Source organism: Lutra lutra, chromosome 13, assembly GCF_902655055.1.
Source record: "Lutra lutra chromosome 13, mLutLut1.2, whole genome shotgun sequence".
Taxonomy (NCBI): domain Eukaryota; kingdom Metazoa; phylum Chordata; class Mammalia; order Carnivora; family Mustelidae; genus Lutra; species Lutra lutra.
Window position 1 is genome coordinate 74,031,964 of NC_062290.1, and position 16,800 is coordinate 74,048,763.

Genomic DNA, 16,800 nt, shown 5'->3' on the forward strand with positions numbered 1-16,800 from the left:
TTAGAACTTTTTGTAAGCAACTATTATGTTGATCATTCTGCTACAACAAAAATTTTCAATAAAAAGACCCTTGGGTTACTTAAAATACAAAATAACAGTTTTAAATTTCCATCATAAGGAATTACACATGTATCACATGCTATCTCAACAGTGGCAGTGGTGCTTTAAAAAAAATATATTAACAAGTGGGGCGCCTGGGTGGCTCAGTGGGTTAAGCCGCTGCCTTCGGCTCAAGTCATGATCTCAGGGTCCTGGGATCAAGTCCCGCATCGGGCTCTCTGCTCAGCAGGGAGCCTGCTTCCCTCTCTCTCTCTCTCTCTCTCTGCCTGCCTCTCCGTCTACTTGTGATCTCTCTCTGTCAAATAAATAAATAAAATCTTTAAAAAAATATATATATTAACAACTAAACTTTATTGTTCACTGTATGAGATAAATTCTAAGAGTTTTATGTTTAATAATGTTTTCAATTCTGACAACTTGTTGTTACGTACTTAGGAGCCAGTACTATTTTTATGTTCATACTAAATGAACCTACTATGTTCATACATAGGGTGGCCTTGAGAAACTGAAATTCATTTATTCATAAGTAGTCAGTGTGTTTCTATCACTTTCATAAATAGAGCAAAAACAAAGAGATGATTAATATGATTCAATTATAAATGTAACTAAAGGAGCACCTGGCTGGCTCAGTTGGTTAAGCATCAGACTCTTGATTTTGGCTCAGGTCATGATTTCAGGGTTGTGAGATTAGGCCACACACTGGGCATTGGAACCTGTAAGATTCTCAATCTCTCTCTCTCTCTCTTTGCCTACCTTCCCCACCCCACTAAAATAAATAAATAAATAAATAAAATACATGTAACTAAATAATAGTATCATCAGCATGTTAAGAAGCAACACAAGTTGGCATTAAAGTGGAACAAAAGATGATTCAGAGTCCAAATCTGGTATGATAATAATAGTAACATTAATGATAGGATTGCTTTGGGCGATTAAAAAGTTAAATTTACAAAAGTATAACAAGAGTCAACAAGATTACTAATACTGAAATTAAATATAAAATTTTATTTACTGAACTATAATATCATAAGATTTCTGATTTTAATATTAATGCTATTCCTTCCATTCCTCTTCCTCAATCTTTGTAACTCTCTGTACATTATTCAGCTTTGATGCCAGAAGGATAATGAGTTAATGACAGTAACAAATGTAAATAGATAAGAAAAAAAAATGACAAGCTGGATTGCAATAATCAAGTTTTATTTATTTTTTTTTTAAGATTTTATTTATTTATTTGAGAGAGAGACAGTGAGAGAGAGCACGAGCGAGAAGGTCAGAGAGAGAAGCGGACTTCCGGCGGAGCCGGGAGCCCGATGCGGGACTCGATCCCGGGACTCCAGGATCACGACCTGAGCCGAAGGCAGTCGTCCAACCAACTGAGCCACCCAGGCGTCCCGCAATAATCAAATTTTAAACATGAAAACTGTCTCACAGTAGACCTCACATGTGAATATACTGTACTTTCACATCAGATATAGGTAACTGCTGATAAACTCAATGATCTATCCAAAATTTCTACCTGGTTCACTGTACTCTGGTTCACAATGGTTTTGAATGGCCAAAATCTCTGTGGAGCTGCATTTTATATCCTCAATGTCAATTCCATGCTTAGCAGTAAGATCTGAAAAGTAAGAAAGTCTACTATCAGCATAAGTACTTCTGTAACAGTTTTTTTGGAATGTTGTCCGTTCCCCTGTTCTCAATGGATATCATAAATCTCCCTTCACTCTTCCCTAATATTATTATCTTTGATGATTTCTACTGGAATATATAAAAGGGTAGTTAAATATTTGGGGTTAAACTGTCATTAGAAAGAATTCAAAAATATTTACTAAATCTAACTGGGATAAAAGAAGCATCTATATTTTCAGGTTATGATTCTCCCAGTCATCTGACTCCATGAATCAACACCTTCTCTAAGTTTCTGCACATCTAATGAAAGTCAGCATAAGGGCGCCTGGGTGGCTCAGTGGGTTAGGCCGCTGCCTTCGGCTCGGGTCATGATCTCAGGGTCCTGGGATCGAGTCCCACATCGGGCTCTCTGCTCGGCGGGGAGCCTGCTTCCCTCTCTCTCTCTGCCTGCCTCTCTGTCTGCTTGTGATCTCTGTCTGTCAAATAAATAGGTAAAATCTTTAAAAAAAAAAAAAAAAAAAAAAAAAAAAGAAAGTCAGCATAGAAGTTGTTAGTGCTTTGTCACTGTTTATAAGAAAACAACTTAAAAAAATTAGTAAAGTCATATGTGATTTAGCTTTATTTATATAATTATCTTGAATTGGTTAATTTCAGAGACATTTTAAGTCTGTAGTTATGTAAGTTAACTTATATATACATATATATATATGTTAAGATATAAAGAGAAAGACAATGAGAAAAGAGTCTCACCAACAATAATTCTGAGATTTCACCATGTAAGCTAAAGAGCAGTTCTTAAAAATCTGGAGGTTCAGAAAATAGTTTAATCAATATATTTTTATAACAAACATTATTAAGTGGATTTCATAGGTAATAGATTTTTTAATTTGTTCTCACCTATTTTGAAAAGCTTTTCATTTTCATCTGCATAATTTATTATTTCTGGCACTAAGTTTAAGGATTCCTTCAGTTCGGAGAGTGATAGACTATCAACTTCTTGTTTGAGGCTTGTAGGTATTAAGAATTCACACTCAGGCAAAGTTGATGGCTGAAATAGTATAAGTAAAAAAGGCTTTTAGGGAGGTTTTCCAGATAAATATTTCTAGACTCATAAACATATGTAATTTGTTGAATTGTTGTATCAAATTTTAAATTAAACATTCAAAATTTTTAATGTTATGAAAACATAAAAAAAAAAAAAAGGTATGGGGCGCCTGGGTGGCTCAGTGGGTTAAAGCCTCTGCCTTCTGCTCAGGTCATGATCTCAGGGTCCTGGGATCGAGCCCCACTTTGGGCTCTCTGCTCAGCGGGGAGCCTGCTTTCCCCCTTTCTCTGCCTGCCTCTCTGCCTACTTGTGATCTCTGTCTGTCAAATAAATAAATAAAATCTTTAAAAAAAAAAAAGGTATAGTAGCCAAAAAAATATATTACAAGCAATGTTCTGAGTAACATCCTTTATGGCCACTGATTATACTTGTGATGTACAGTATCCTGGATGCAGAAATATCTTCTTTTGGGCTAATAACAAATTTTTAAACTTCTGAATTAAAAATAATCACTGCAGTAGATGAGAGATGGTGAATGGGGAGAAATAAAAAGGGTAGATGAAATGAAATGGATCTTCACTACACTCCATTAAATATGTTTCTCTTTCATTCCTAAAGAACAAGATTCTATGTGCACAATTCTCAGAACTAATGGGTGAGGGAGAGGGGGACAAGGGAAAAGGGGATAATAAGTGAATTAATATTGTCACCGTGTGTGTGATTTTTGTTTTTTTACCATGTGTGTTAAAATCTTTTTTTTTTAAAGATTTTATTTATTTATTTGACAGAGAGAAATCACAAGTAGGCAGAGAGGCAGGTGAGAGAGAGAGAAGGAAGCAGGCTCCCCGCTGAGCAGAAAGCCCGACGCGGGGCTCGAACCCAGGACCTGGGATCATGACCTGAGCCGAAGGCAGCGGCTTAACCCACTGAGCCACCCAGGCGCCCCAATGTGTGTTAAAATTTTTAACTGTAAGGAGACTCTTTAAATGCCTAAGATATCTATATCTGTATCTACAGCTATATCTTATCTCCTTTGAATGTTTTAAGAAAAACCCCAAATGTGAAATATTTTCACATTCACAATATTTTCAGTTGTCTCCAAAAAAATGTTTAAAGTAACTCTGTAAATACATCTATTCTATGTGGGCCTAGGTTTTCGAGTTTGTTAAATTGCAAAAAGTTATTTGTACTCTCAACTGCTAAAATTCTTTACATATTAATATCACAATAACAATTTTGTGTGCTTTGGAACTGTACACTAAAAAAAGAAGGGTTGCCTTTGAGACATTTGATCTTTAATATGCAAAGATGCTACGTTCTTTATTAACCACTGGCAGCACCTAAAATGAAGTCTCAGAACATCTTTACTCTTACTACCTCAATGAGATCCCTTTTCTTACATAGTGTAAGTCCTATTTTGTGTATAACTCACAAATCAAAATCAACATTTTTAGCTCTGGTTTCTAATTTTTAAACTAGAATATGGCCACTTAATGTCCTATACCAGGTAGATTTATTAATATCATTAAGAGACATTTTTAAATTCATTATACCTGGGCTGCACAACATACCAGTTCAATCAGAATACATCTGAGTAGGACCCAACTTCGGTATTTTATTAAAACTCTCCAAGTAATACCAATGTGTAGACAAGGTTTAGAACCACTATCTTAAAGTAAATTTGACTTCATTATTGATATATTTAACCCATTACCAAATCTTTTTTAACTTGACATTAGTAGATGGTCAATGTATATTACTAAAATTACAAAAATGTGCTTTACTAACTTTTATAAAAATATTACTTTAAGCAAGTATTACAGTTTTATGTAAACCTACTGTATCTTCTAGCTTTTCCTGACAAAAGTTCTCTTTATCCATGTAAAAATCTTCTTTCACTAGACCTTTCAAATCTTCTTGAAAAGAGGAACATTCCCTTAACAACAACAAAAAAAACATTAGTATTTAACTAAAAGCAAGGTACATACCAAATGTAGCCAATCAAATTAAATAATAATTTAATACAATGATTAAAACTGGAATAGATGTAAAGCAATAATTTATTATTGATAATGTCTAGACTTATGAGCATACAAAGAGTATTTTCTCCTTTAAAAACATTTACATCGGGGGGTGGGGTTATGGATATTGGGGAGGGTATGTGATATGGTGAGTGCTGTGAAGTGTGTAAACCTGGCGATTCGCAGACCTGTACCCCTGGGGATAAAAGTATATGTTTATAAAGCTGTAAAAAAAAAAAAAAAAGAAAAAAAGGAAAAAGAAAGGATGAATACCCAAGTTTTGTAGCAACATGGACGGGACTGGAAGAGATGATGCTGAGTGAAATAAGTCAAGCAGAGGGAGTCAATTATCATATGGTTTCACTTATTTGTGGAGCATAACAAATAGCATGGAGGACAAGGGGAGATGGAGAGGAGAAGGGAGTTGAGGGAAATTGGAAGGGGAGGTGAACCATGAGAGACTATGGACTCTGAAAAACGATCTGAGAATTTTGAAGGGGTGGGGGGTGGGAGGTTGGGGGCACCAGGTGGTGGGTATTGTAGAGGGCACAGATTGCATGGAGCACTGGGTGTGGTGCAAAAATAATGAATACTGTTATGCTGAAAAAATAAAAAATTTAAAAAAATAATAAAATAAAAACATTTACATCAATTAAATACCTGAAGAAATTAGCTTCTGTGAAGATCTGTCCTTTGAAATCTAAAATGGGGTCCTTTACCAAAAATAGTTTTAGCCTACTCAACAAAGTATGCAAAGTTGGTAGCTGACTTTTATAGGTCGTCAAGTTATTTAAAAAAATTATTTCTTCATCAATAAACAAATCTGAAAAAAGAAATGTAAAGGAATAAGAAAAAAAATCTAAAAGTTATACAAAGGGATCTAGATAGTTACTGCAGTCAGACATTCACACACACTTTAATTTTTTAGTTCTTCATTGTATTGTGCATATAAAGCATACAGCATAGGATTAGCATATAGCTAAAAGCTCAATAAATTTTAGTTATTACTTAGTACACTGACTAGTAACCAAATATCCTGAAAGAATTGTAATGTTCATTTTCTTTTAAATGAAGATTAGTTTAATCAATGGAGGAAAATATCTTGCAGCCTTATGCTTGAAAACAGTCAGGGGTAGCCTAAGCAAAGTCGTAAAGAAATAAAAGCATTTGACTTTTGTGGAACCTAGTTTTTCTCTGCATCATTTTACCTCTTAAAGTCTCTAATTCGTCCCTAGAGGCTCTGAGATGTAGGGGAAGAGATGGTCTACAAAACCTATAAATTAGATCAATTTGGACTCTATCATTGCAATGACAAAAAAAACCTTTCTATTGTAAAATAGAAATAAAATTTTCACTGTAAAATTGATTACAATGAAGGTTACATGGCAAAATATCTACTTGAGAAGTGTGATACATTTTATATATTAGGAAACACTACTGCTAACAGTTAATTGCTGGAATAAATTTCTCCTATCCCCAACCTACTATATTCAGCTTACTTTAAAATCTTAGCCAACTGTGTCAGTGCTTTAACAGTTTCTGAGCCAAGGAAGGGATCATAAAACCTGCTCCCATTCTTTAATAAGCTCCCGAGTGGAAAGAAGAAAAGGAAAATATAAGTTCAGATGAAGAAATGTTCAGAAATCCAGACTCCCCAAAGCAAAAGCTACATTGAAGAGAGAGCAACAATTTCTTGTTCTGGGTAGTGACCTTTCAGTTAGGTAAATTTAGAATAACATGAGAGAGGAATAGCCTGGAATGATGTCTCCCATGACCAATCATTGGTATGCATATGTTTAATAAATATGTGGTGTTAAACAAGCAACCACGAAACACCCCTTTGCCTAGTGCCGCCTTGAAATGCCAAAAGAGAAATTGTTCCATTAACAAGCCTCTTAAGAGATTACTTATCTGAACCTGCTAAGTTCCTGATAATTTTGTAGCTAAGAGCTTCCCATGACAAATTTGGCATAGTTCTTTTATATACCAAAGAGAGCAAGCAAATCAATTCCATATCTAAACACGGCTTAGGTGAGATAATTAAAGATGGTTCATTTGTACATCCACTCTGAAAGTATTAATGAAGTCATGTTAATAGTAAAAACCCAAACAGCATTTACTCATATCCCTCTCTCCATCTTCCATTCGTACAGGCTCATCCTAGTATTTCTGCAAGTCCAAGAAAAGAAACATCTATCAGTTATGAGATCTTGTTTTCCAACCACCCATTTTTGACAGATCCGCTTGAGGGCAGCATCACACCACAACCAATGTTTTTTGTGACTACACAAAAGTTGTTTTAGGAGGGTGCTACTTCCTTATATTCTTAAGGTCATACATTTCCTGGTGTTCTTACTTTATTACAGCTCTTCTATTACCCACACAAATATGAGGAGACGGTTTTCCTTTATTGTAAAGAAGTGTTAAATTGTCACAAAGAAGCAAAATTTTAGCTGGTTAACTATGAAAAGAAACAGAAAATAGAGGTCTACTTGGCAGAAGATTGCTCTACCTAGAAAACCCAAGCTAAATGAAAACAAAAAAAGGAGTTTGTCTGATAAGAAAGAACTGTAAAATCTCTGGTTTTCAGGCATACATAAAAAACCCCCAAATTAATGGAAAATTCATTCATAATGGTAACAAGTATACAAACATCAAGGAATCAACATAATAAAATGTACAGAGAGTATATGCAGGAAACCACTTTTTTATTTTAATGAGAACCACTTAAAAAGTTGAATAAAAGGCAAGATAAACCATTTTCCTGGCTAGTAAGACTATAGTTAAAAAAAAAGTGAAAAAACACAATGACTTTTCAATTTCTCAAGAGATCTGTTTTGGATCTTGAAAAACTGATTTACTGAAAGTAAATCTAGAAGAATAAAAATGCGAGTCTAGGAAAAAATAACAACAAAAAAAGAAGAGACTATTAATAATGTTATAATTATATATTAAATAGAACTGTATGATACAATAATAGACAAATCAATAGAACAAAATAGAAAATCCAGAACACTCTAATTGGGCAAGGATTTAGCATATTTTCTAAGTGGCTTTTCCAATCAGTAGAGAGAGGAAAGACTATTCCATAAGTGATAGTGAGATGACTGCCAAAACATTTGGAGAAAATACTTTTAACCCTTACTTTTAAACATATACGAAAATTTTAAGGAAAACCTTAAAGAAAATATGAATAAATATTCATCTAATTTAAGGAAGAATTTTCTAAGTATAAAAGCAATGAAAGAAACCGTAAAGGGAAACACTGATGGGACTGGTTAGTTTTTTTTGTTTTTTTTTTAAAGATTTTATTTATTTATTTGACAGAGAGAGATCACAAGTAGACAGAGAGGCAGGCAAAGAGAGAGAGAGAGGGAAGCAGGCTCCCCACTGAGCAGAGAGCCCGATGCGGGACTCGATCCCAGAACCCTGAGATTATGACCTGAACCGAAGGCAGCGGCCTAACCCACTGAGCCACCCAGGCAACCCGGGACTGGTTAGTTTTAAAGATGTATTAAATATCTCTTTGACATACACAGATAACATATAAGAATAGAAAAATACATAAAAGAATCACTTCACAACATAAAAATATGCAAATGGCCAGTAAACATGAATGATTTTTTATAAGTTTTATTTATTACTTAGAGACAGAGTGTGTGTGCAAGGGCACACAAGTGCAAGGAGGAGGGGAGGGCAGAGAGGGAGAGAAAGGGAGAGGGAGAGAATCTCTTACAGACTCCCTTACCCAGCACGGAGCCCCATTCAGGGCTTGGTCCCATGACCTTGAGATCATGAGCCATGCCAAAATCAAGAGTAGGATGCTCAACCAACTGAGCGACCCAAGCATCCCAAACATGAATAATTTTTAAAGTCTAAGTAAAAACATAATTTTTGTCCATCACATTGGTTAAAATGTATTAATACAATATCAGTAGTAATATATCCAATGATGATAAGGATGGTATGAACAGGATATTCTCATATCATGCTTGTGGACGTATAGCTAAAAGAAATACTTATATCAAATAATTCCATTTCCATGAATTTACTCTATGGAAAGAAGTGGAAATGGAAGCATATATTTATGTCCATACTTGAAATTAAAAACAACATTAGTGTTCTCAAATTGGGAATGAATGATACATACATAAGATTTAAAAGTGCAGTCACTAAAAGCCATCCTTTTGAAGACAAGTATATGGTAAGATAATATTAACATTTAAAAATAATATAATGCAGACACAATATGATCCCAATAACAAATGATTTATGTTTAGATTATAGGCTTGGAAGTTTTTAATAAAGGGACATTCTACATATTTAGGATGTAGATATCTTAATAGATGTGGAAAACATTAATAAAATTCAGTCCTCATTCATGATCAAAAACTCTTAGTAAACTCCAAACAGAAAGAGCTTCCTCAACCCAATAAATTCTTCCAACATTTAACCACTGAAACTGACATAAACATTGTAAATGATTCACCACTGAAATGATATTTACATCATTTTTAATGATGAAATTTTAAAGTATTTCCTTTAGTGTCAAGAACAAGACAAGGATGACAACATCACTGCTTCTATTAAACAATGTACTGTAGGTCCTAGTAAGCACAATAACACACACACACAAAAGATATAAATGTTGTGAAGGAAGAAACAGATGGTCAACAAAATCACTGTCTTAAAGAGATATCTATACTCCCACTGCAGCAGTACTCACAACAGCCAAGGTGTGGAAACCATGTAAGTGTCTGTCCACAGATAAATGGATTAAAAAAATGTGTTTTAAGGAAAATAGGTTTTATACACACAGACACAAGAAAATATTGTTCAACCTTAAAAAAGAAGGAAATCCTGCCATTTGCAATATGGGTGAACATGGAAGACATTTTGCTAAGTGAAATAAACCAGGCAGAGAACAACAAATACTGCGTGGTATTACTTGTAAGTGGAATCTTTATTTATTTTTTATTTTTATTATTTATTTATTTATTTGACAGGCATAGATCACAAGTGGGCAATGAGAGAGGTGGAAGCAGGCTCCCTGCTGAGCAGAGAGCCCAATGCAGGACTTGATCCCAGGACCCTGGGATCATGACCTGAGCTGAAGGCAGAGGCTAAACCCACTGAGCCACCCAGGCGCCCCTACGTGGAATCTTAAAAAAAAAAAAAAACAAGTGGAACCAATGTAAACAGAGAGTAGAATGGTGGTTGCCAGGGACTGAGGCTGGGCTGTGGGGAATAGGGAGAGTCTGGTAAAACAGTACAAACCTCCAGTTATAAGGTAAATAAAGTATGAGGATCTGATGTATAAAATGGTAATTACAGTTGATACTACTGCAGTGTATAACTGAAATTTGCTAAGAAAATAGAACTTAAGTGTTCTTACCAAAAAGAAAAAGAAAAAAAGAAGGTAAATATGTGAAGTGATGGATGTGTTAATTCAATGATGGAAATCTTTTACAATATATACACGTGTTAAGCCACCACATTGCACACCTTAAATATATTTTTAAAAAGGAAAAAACATGGGTAGTTGAAGTCAGAGGACTGCTACTTTTTATTATAAATTTTGAGTAACTATTTGATACTCTAAACTGTCTGCATGTACAATTTTTTTCTAAATTAAAAATAAAGGGATGTCTGGGTGGTGCAGTCAGTTAAGCATCCAACTCATTTCAGCTCATTTCATAATCTCAGGGTGGTGAGATCGAGCCTTGCGATGGGCTCTGTGCTTAGCACAGAGTCTGCTTAAGACTCTCTCTGCCCCTCTCCTCTCTCTCTGAAATAAATAAATCTTTAAAAAAATAATAAAAATTAAATTAAATTAAAAATAAAAAAATAAAGCTACATTTGCATTTGCTTATATATTCCTTGGACATCTGAATGGATATTCATAAAATAATTACATTTATTAAAATAAATGAATGTTGTAGAAATATTAGTACATATCAACAAACCAATAAACAATAAAACATTTGATTAATTTATTTGAAAGCGAGTGAGCAAAAGAGATAGCATAAGCACTGGGGGAGGAGCAGAGGGAGAAGAAGAAGCAGAGTCCCCACTGAGCAGGGAGCCTGATATGGGGTTCAATCCCAGGACTACAAGATCATGACCTGAGCTAAAGGCAGACACTCAACCAACTGAGCCACCCAGATGCCCCACAATAAAAGAAAATTACTCACTGTTTTTATGTCTTAAAGAAATATAGGTTTTTAAATTAAGTTATAATTTAGCAATTGACTAAATTTCTGTTAAGACAGAAAATTTACAGTATCAATTGAATTTCAAAACGTAATGCATTCCTTTGGATTTAGACACTGAGACCAAAGTATCTATAAATCTGGCAGCAATCAATATAGCTGCAAAGACAATAAATGAAATTGCAAACCGAAATTTATAGAATGATGTCTAATGACAGAGGACCCCTCAGGCAATACAGGATACGGACAATTTATATGTATTTCGGAAACCCAAGTATATTTTCATTCGATGAATAGTAGTTAAGGAAGCTTCTGACTCTGGTTGATGATAGATAACTTTATAAGAGCTTGATGTTTTCCACATTAATAATAGCTATGTTTGGATATCTTTTATTTTTTTTATAAACTATCTTACTACATGTACAAATATATTAGTTGATCCCCACAAACATTTTTATAAGAAATTAGAAGAATAAGTTAAAAAATTAAAGAAGGGGGACGCCTGGGTGGCTCAGTTGGTTAAGCAGCTGCCTTCGGCTCAGGTCATGATCCCAGCGTCCTGGGATCGAGTCCCACATCGGGCTCCTTGCTCATCGGGGAGCCTGCTTCTCCCTCTGCCTCTGCCTGCCATTCTGTCTGCCCGTGCTTGCTCTCTCTCCCTCTCTCTCTCTGACAAATAAATAAATAAAATCTTAAAAAAAAAAATAAAAAAAAATAAAAAAAATTAAAGAAGAAAATTGAAAACTATAAAATTTTTAGCAACTGTCTTCAAATTGTACCACATTTTTTTTTTTAGATTTTATTTATTTATTTGACAGACAGATTACAAGTAGGCAGAGAGGCAGGTAGAGAGAGAGGAGGAAGCAGACTCCCTGCTGAGCAGAGAGCCTGTAATGGGGCTCGATCCCAGGACTCTAAGATCATGACCCGAGCTGAAGGCAGAGGCTTTAACCCACTGAGCCACCCAGGCACCCCAAATTGTACCACATTTTAAAGATTTTATTTATTTATTTGACAGAGAGATCACAAGCAGGCAGAGAGGCAGGCAGAGAGAGAGGAGGAAGCAGGCTCCCCACAGAGCAGAGAGCCCGATGCGGGGCTCGATCCCAGGACTCTGAGATCATGACCTGAGCCGAAGGCAGCGGCTTAACCCACTGAGCCACCCAGGCGCCCCATTGTACCACATTTTAAAAGTAGATTTGGACTACAATCAAATCTTCCAAATCTTTAAGAGTGGATTTGGACTATGATCAAATTTTCATTTGGACTATGATCAAATTCAGATTATTCCTAATATAACATGTTCTCAAGTTTAGTCTTTATTTTTTCGTAAAGATTTTATTTTTAGAGAGAAAGAGAGTGTGTGCATGAGTGAGCAGGGGGAGGGGCAGAGGGGGAGGAAAAGGGAGAGAAGTAGACTCCCCACTGAGTGCAGAGCCAGACCTGGGGCTCCATCTCAATCCTAAGATCATGACCTGATCTGAAATCAAGTCAGATGCTTAACCAACTGAGCCCTCCAGGTACTGTTCAAGTTTATTCTTTAACGCAATCTCTCACTCTCATTTCAAACTGAGAGGGATCTAACTCTGTATCATCACACACCTATCTGCCAACACTAAAAATTTAAACACAATTTATGTATTTACATAAAAATAGCCGTTTAAGAACCAATTATATATTCTACATCTATTAGATTATTGTAGCTCAAGCTATAGTATATCTTAAACTTTATTTTAAAAGGGAACAGGCTAAAAAAAAAAAAAAGGGAACAGGCTATTCTACATACAAGAAAGGTAGTTCTCAGCAAGTTTTTATACAATTGGAAGGATTCAGCACCCTCTAGTAGGGATGAAAATTTGGAATACAGCTCGGATAAAATGTACTGTAATTATTAATTATGGTTAATTTGTAAAAATGAGGTGAATTTCCTGATATAATACTACAACGACTCCATCTCTACTTTGAATTATGGTTTCATGTCAACCAGATGAGATTCAAAATCTTGAGCATATTTTGAAAATAAAATATGGCATCATTTAGTAATCTACTGTTTTAATGTTATACCAAATTGCTCTGTCATCAGGTCTGGTTATGGTAATATGGTGTGGGCACACTATGATCAAATCCCTGATGCTATTTTGATGCCCAGCACACATAAAACCCCCCAAACAACCAAATTCACAAAAAAGGGACTAATAGGAAAGAGAAAGTATTTCCCTAATGTGGCAAAGCTTAGAATTATAATTTTGCAGGTGGATACCTTTAATAAAATAGAAAAATTAAAAATATAATAAAACAGAAAAACACAAAAATGAAAATCTGCACATTAGTAAGAAATGTTTTATAACAATAGAAATAATAAATGTTTTACCTTCATTCTGTGTTTGAAGTGCTGGACATTTTTCTAAACCGCTGACAAGTGTAAAGACTTCAGTGTAGTCCTTATGGGTATATAAACTGGCTTCCTCTACTTCAGTTTGGGAGTTTGGGTTTGAACTTGGAACAACTTCCTCAAAGTCACAGTCAATCTGAGTCACCATCCCTGTAATTGTTTTTCTATGACATTATAAAATTATTGATTTTATGTATGTCCTATTTTAAAACATCTTTATAAATAGTATATGTTCTTTGTAGAAAAATTACAAAATTCCAACAGATACAGAGAAAAGTTACCCATAGCCCCAACAATCAAAAGATGAATTAAAAAATTATGTATTTTCTCAATTACTTTTAGGTATTTTTAAACAAAAGTAGATTCATGTACATAGTATTATGAAACCTGCCTTTTCTGGTAAACAATAAAACATGAGCACATTTATATGTCAATCAATGTACATTCACTTCATTTTTGATAAACAGGATCCCACTGCATTGGTAGGCCATAATTTACTGAAAGAGTTCCTTATTGTTGGCAATTTAAATTTATTGTAATCATCTGCTATTATAATGCAAGTAACATCTTTGTGCACTTGTCTGTTTTCCAAAATATGTTTCCTAAAAATGGAAATGATCAGATTAAATGTATACAGATTTTTAGACTTTGCCATGCACTGCCAAGTTGCCCTTCATTGGATGTTCAATATTTGTTTTCCCACACCATTATCCAACCTTTTATATTCTGTTTTTCATCCTGGGAGGTGCATCTCCATGACTGAACTAAGCTCCCTTGCTCTCTGGCTTCTGGTTGTGTTCGGCCAATCGGAAGCATTGTCAGGAGATCAAAGTTGGGAAGAGAGATAAGTTAGGATATTATTGTTCCCAAATGTTTCTCTCCTGGGCCACAGTTTAGACGTGGCTGCATTCTACCAAGAGTTACATCTCTTGTCAGACAGGCCCTCTCCTACAGCTAGTCGTAGTTCTTACTGGGCTGATTACTGCTCAGTCTCCTTGTTCCTACAAGCTTAGAGTGTTAACAACTTCCTGCTGTTTAGGGGCACTTTTTTTTTTTTTTTTTTTTGGGCTCCCTTGACCTTGCCATATCTTGCCTATTTCTTGATTCATCCAGGTATATCTGCCACTGTCTGCAATATTGGGAGATTTGGACTTTTATAAGAGAACTTTTTAATGAATTTTCTGACAAATATATTATTGGCAATTTAACTACACATTCTAATATACCCCTTTCCCCCTGATATCCTAAAATATTTTAGTCTCAATAATTCCCTACCCAGACTGAGAGAACCAAAGTCAGTATCATTCCCTATGTAATTGGAGAAAAATGAATACACCATATCTTCAAATCACGTATAGAAAAATCTCGAAAGTTTCTCCCTGACTCTTTAAGAAAATACAAGGCACAAGAAAAGATATTTCAACTTACCCAGGTCCATATTACTCATGAGACCATTGATTTCTATGGGAATCTTTATAGACTTCTAAATTTAGCATTTATACCACAATTATCTTTTTTTGTTTTAAATGTTACTAATAGGGTCAGTACTTTGTAATACTCCTTGGTATTAGAGTTTTGAGAAAAACCAGTCAATCCTCTTCCTCTAGATATAAAGGTTCTATGAAGAAAAGTAATTCCTGGATCTCTTCCTACTTCTGAGTCCAGTATTATCTATTCTTTGTTCATTGGTGTCTTCTTTTCACCTAACCTGTAGTACTGATATCTCAGGATTCCAATCTGGATGGTGTCTGCTTTCTTTCCATATCATTCTATCTGGGTAAGTTCATCCACTCCAATTCACTAATTCCTTAACTTAAATGAAATATTTACTGAGTGTCCACAGTGTGCAATACCATTTTAGGCACTAAGAAGGGAGTGATAGAGCAAAACAAAGTTCTTACCCCCATGAAGCTTACCTGTTAACAGAATGATAGATAAACAAATAACATAATGTCAGGTGGCAAAGAACTGTTATGAATAAAATAAAATAAAATATTAGGACACCAAGTAACAGCCAGAGATTGGTAGGAGGTCTATTTTGGAGAGCGGCCACCTGAGGAGCTGATAATTCCACAGCTACCTGAATAATGGTAGGAAGTGACCCATACAAAGGCCTAAAGTGGGGGAACAGGGTTGGTATAGTCTCAGAAAGGCACAAACGTTAGGGTTACTGAAAAAGAGTAAGGTTAGATAGGTAGGAAGGGACCAGATCATGTTGGGTATTACAGCACCTGGTAAGAACTTTGAGTTTTATTCTATGTGCAACGGGATACTGTCAGTAGGTTATAACAGAGATAGTTCATGATCTGATTTGTGTCTTAAAAAAAAAAAAAGTTCCAGGAAAACTATTAGAAGAAAATAGAGGAGTAAATCCTCATGACTTTGGATTAGGCAAAGCTTTCTCAGATATGCCAAGAGCCCAAGTGACAAAAGAAAAAATAGATAAACTGGACTTCATCAAAAATTTTTAAAAACTGTGCTTCAAAGGATACTATTAAGAAAGTGGAAAGATGGGGCGCCTGGGTGGCTCAGTGGGTTAAGCCGCTGCCTTTGGCTCAGGTCATGATCCCAGGTCCTGGGTTCGAGCCCCGCATCGGGCTTTCTGCTCAGCAGGGAGCCTGCTTCCTCCTCTCTCTCTGCTTGCCTCTCTGCCTACTTGTGATTTCTCTCTGTCAAATAAATAAATAAAATCTTAAAAAATAAATAAATAAATAAAAATAAAGTTTGAGAAGCACTGATCCAGTGTCATTATACTGATAGAGAGTGAGGGTCAGAGAGAGAAGATAACCTGTCAAGTAGGTAGTACTTGACTTTTCAAATCAAGACTTGAAATCCACATTTTTTTTAAACTCATGGAGCAGAGCTCTTTTCACTACACCCTCCTGCTTCCTCATTGCTCAGTTTAGTCATGCAATAGGCACTTTGTATTGGCCTTATGCCTTGTGATAGAATTTCTGATGGTCATCTTATATTATCATTTAATTTTTACATGGTTAGTTTTTTTGATGTCTATATATTATCTTCCTAACTTGACTTTTAAATTCTTAGACGATGGAGATGGTATATTGGGTTTCTTTGCATTTGGAGTCTAGACACATTTAAATTGGTTATTTGTTTCTTTCCAGCAATTTCCAATAATTAAGGAAAACTTAAATTACTAAAACCTGAAAATGTGAAAAACTAAATCCTTCCTGGGTCTCATCAGCACTCTTTATACAAAGTGAAGCAACAGAGTAAATTATTTACCTTTGCACTGAAATCTCTAATTTTTGTCTATATTAACAATGTTGGGTTAGATGTCCTTCCTTGTATTATGTATGCTCTGTCTTCCTATATCTGTCATTATATTTTCTATATTATATTGTAATTATTTATTTATAAATCTCTACTCCCTATTTTTTTTTTTAAAGATTTTATTTATTTATTTCACAGACAGAA

General features: G+C 35.0%; 1 protein-coding gene across 4 annotated transcripts in view; it reads right to left on the reverse strand.

The window, feature by feature from the left end:
• Positions 1-16,800, reverse strand: part of SHOC1 (shortage in chiasmata 1) — a 79,129-nt gene that overhangs the window by 53,133 nt on the left and 9,196 nt on the right. For 3 of the 4 annotated variants that reach the window (XM_047701085.1, XM_047701084.1, XM_047701086.1), the window contains 5 exons: positions 13,342-13,526; positions 5,419-5,581; positions 4,577-4,673; positions 2,590-2,740; positions 1,580-1,681 (listed from right to left, as the gene is read on the reverse strand). In XM_047701085.1, the coding sequence (XP_047557041.1) occupies positions 1,580-1,681; positions 2,590-2,740; positions 4,577-4,673; positions 5,419-5,581; positions 13,342-13,526 (698 nt within the window). Of the gene's footprint in view, positions 1-1,579; positions 1,682-2,589; positions 2,741-4,576; positions 4,674-5,418; positions 5,582-13,341; positions 13,527-16,800 lie in introns of those variants that run through there. The other variant, XM_047701087.1, reaches the window with a different exon arrangement.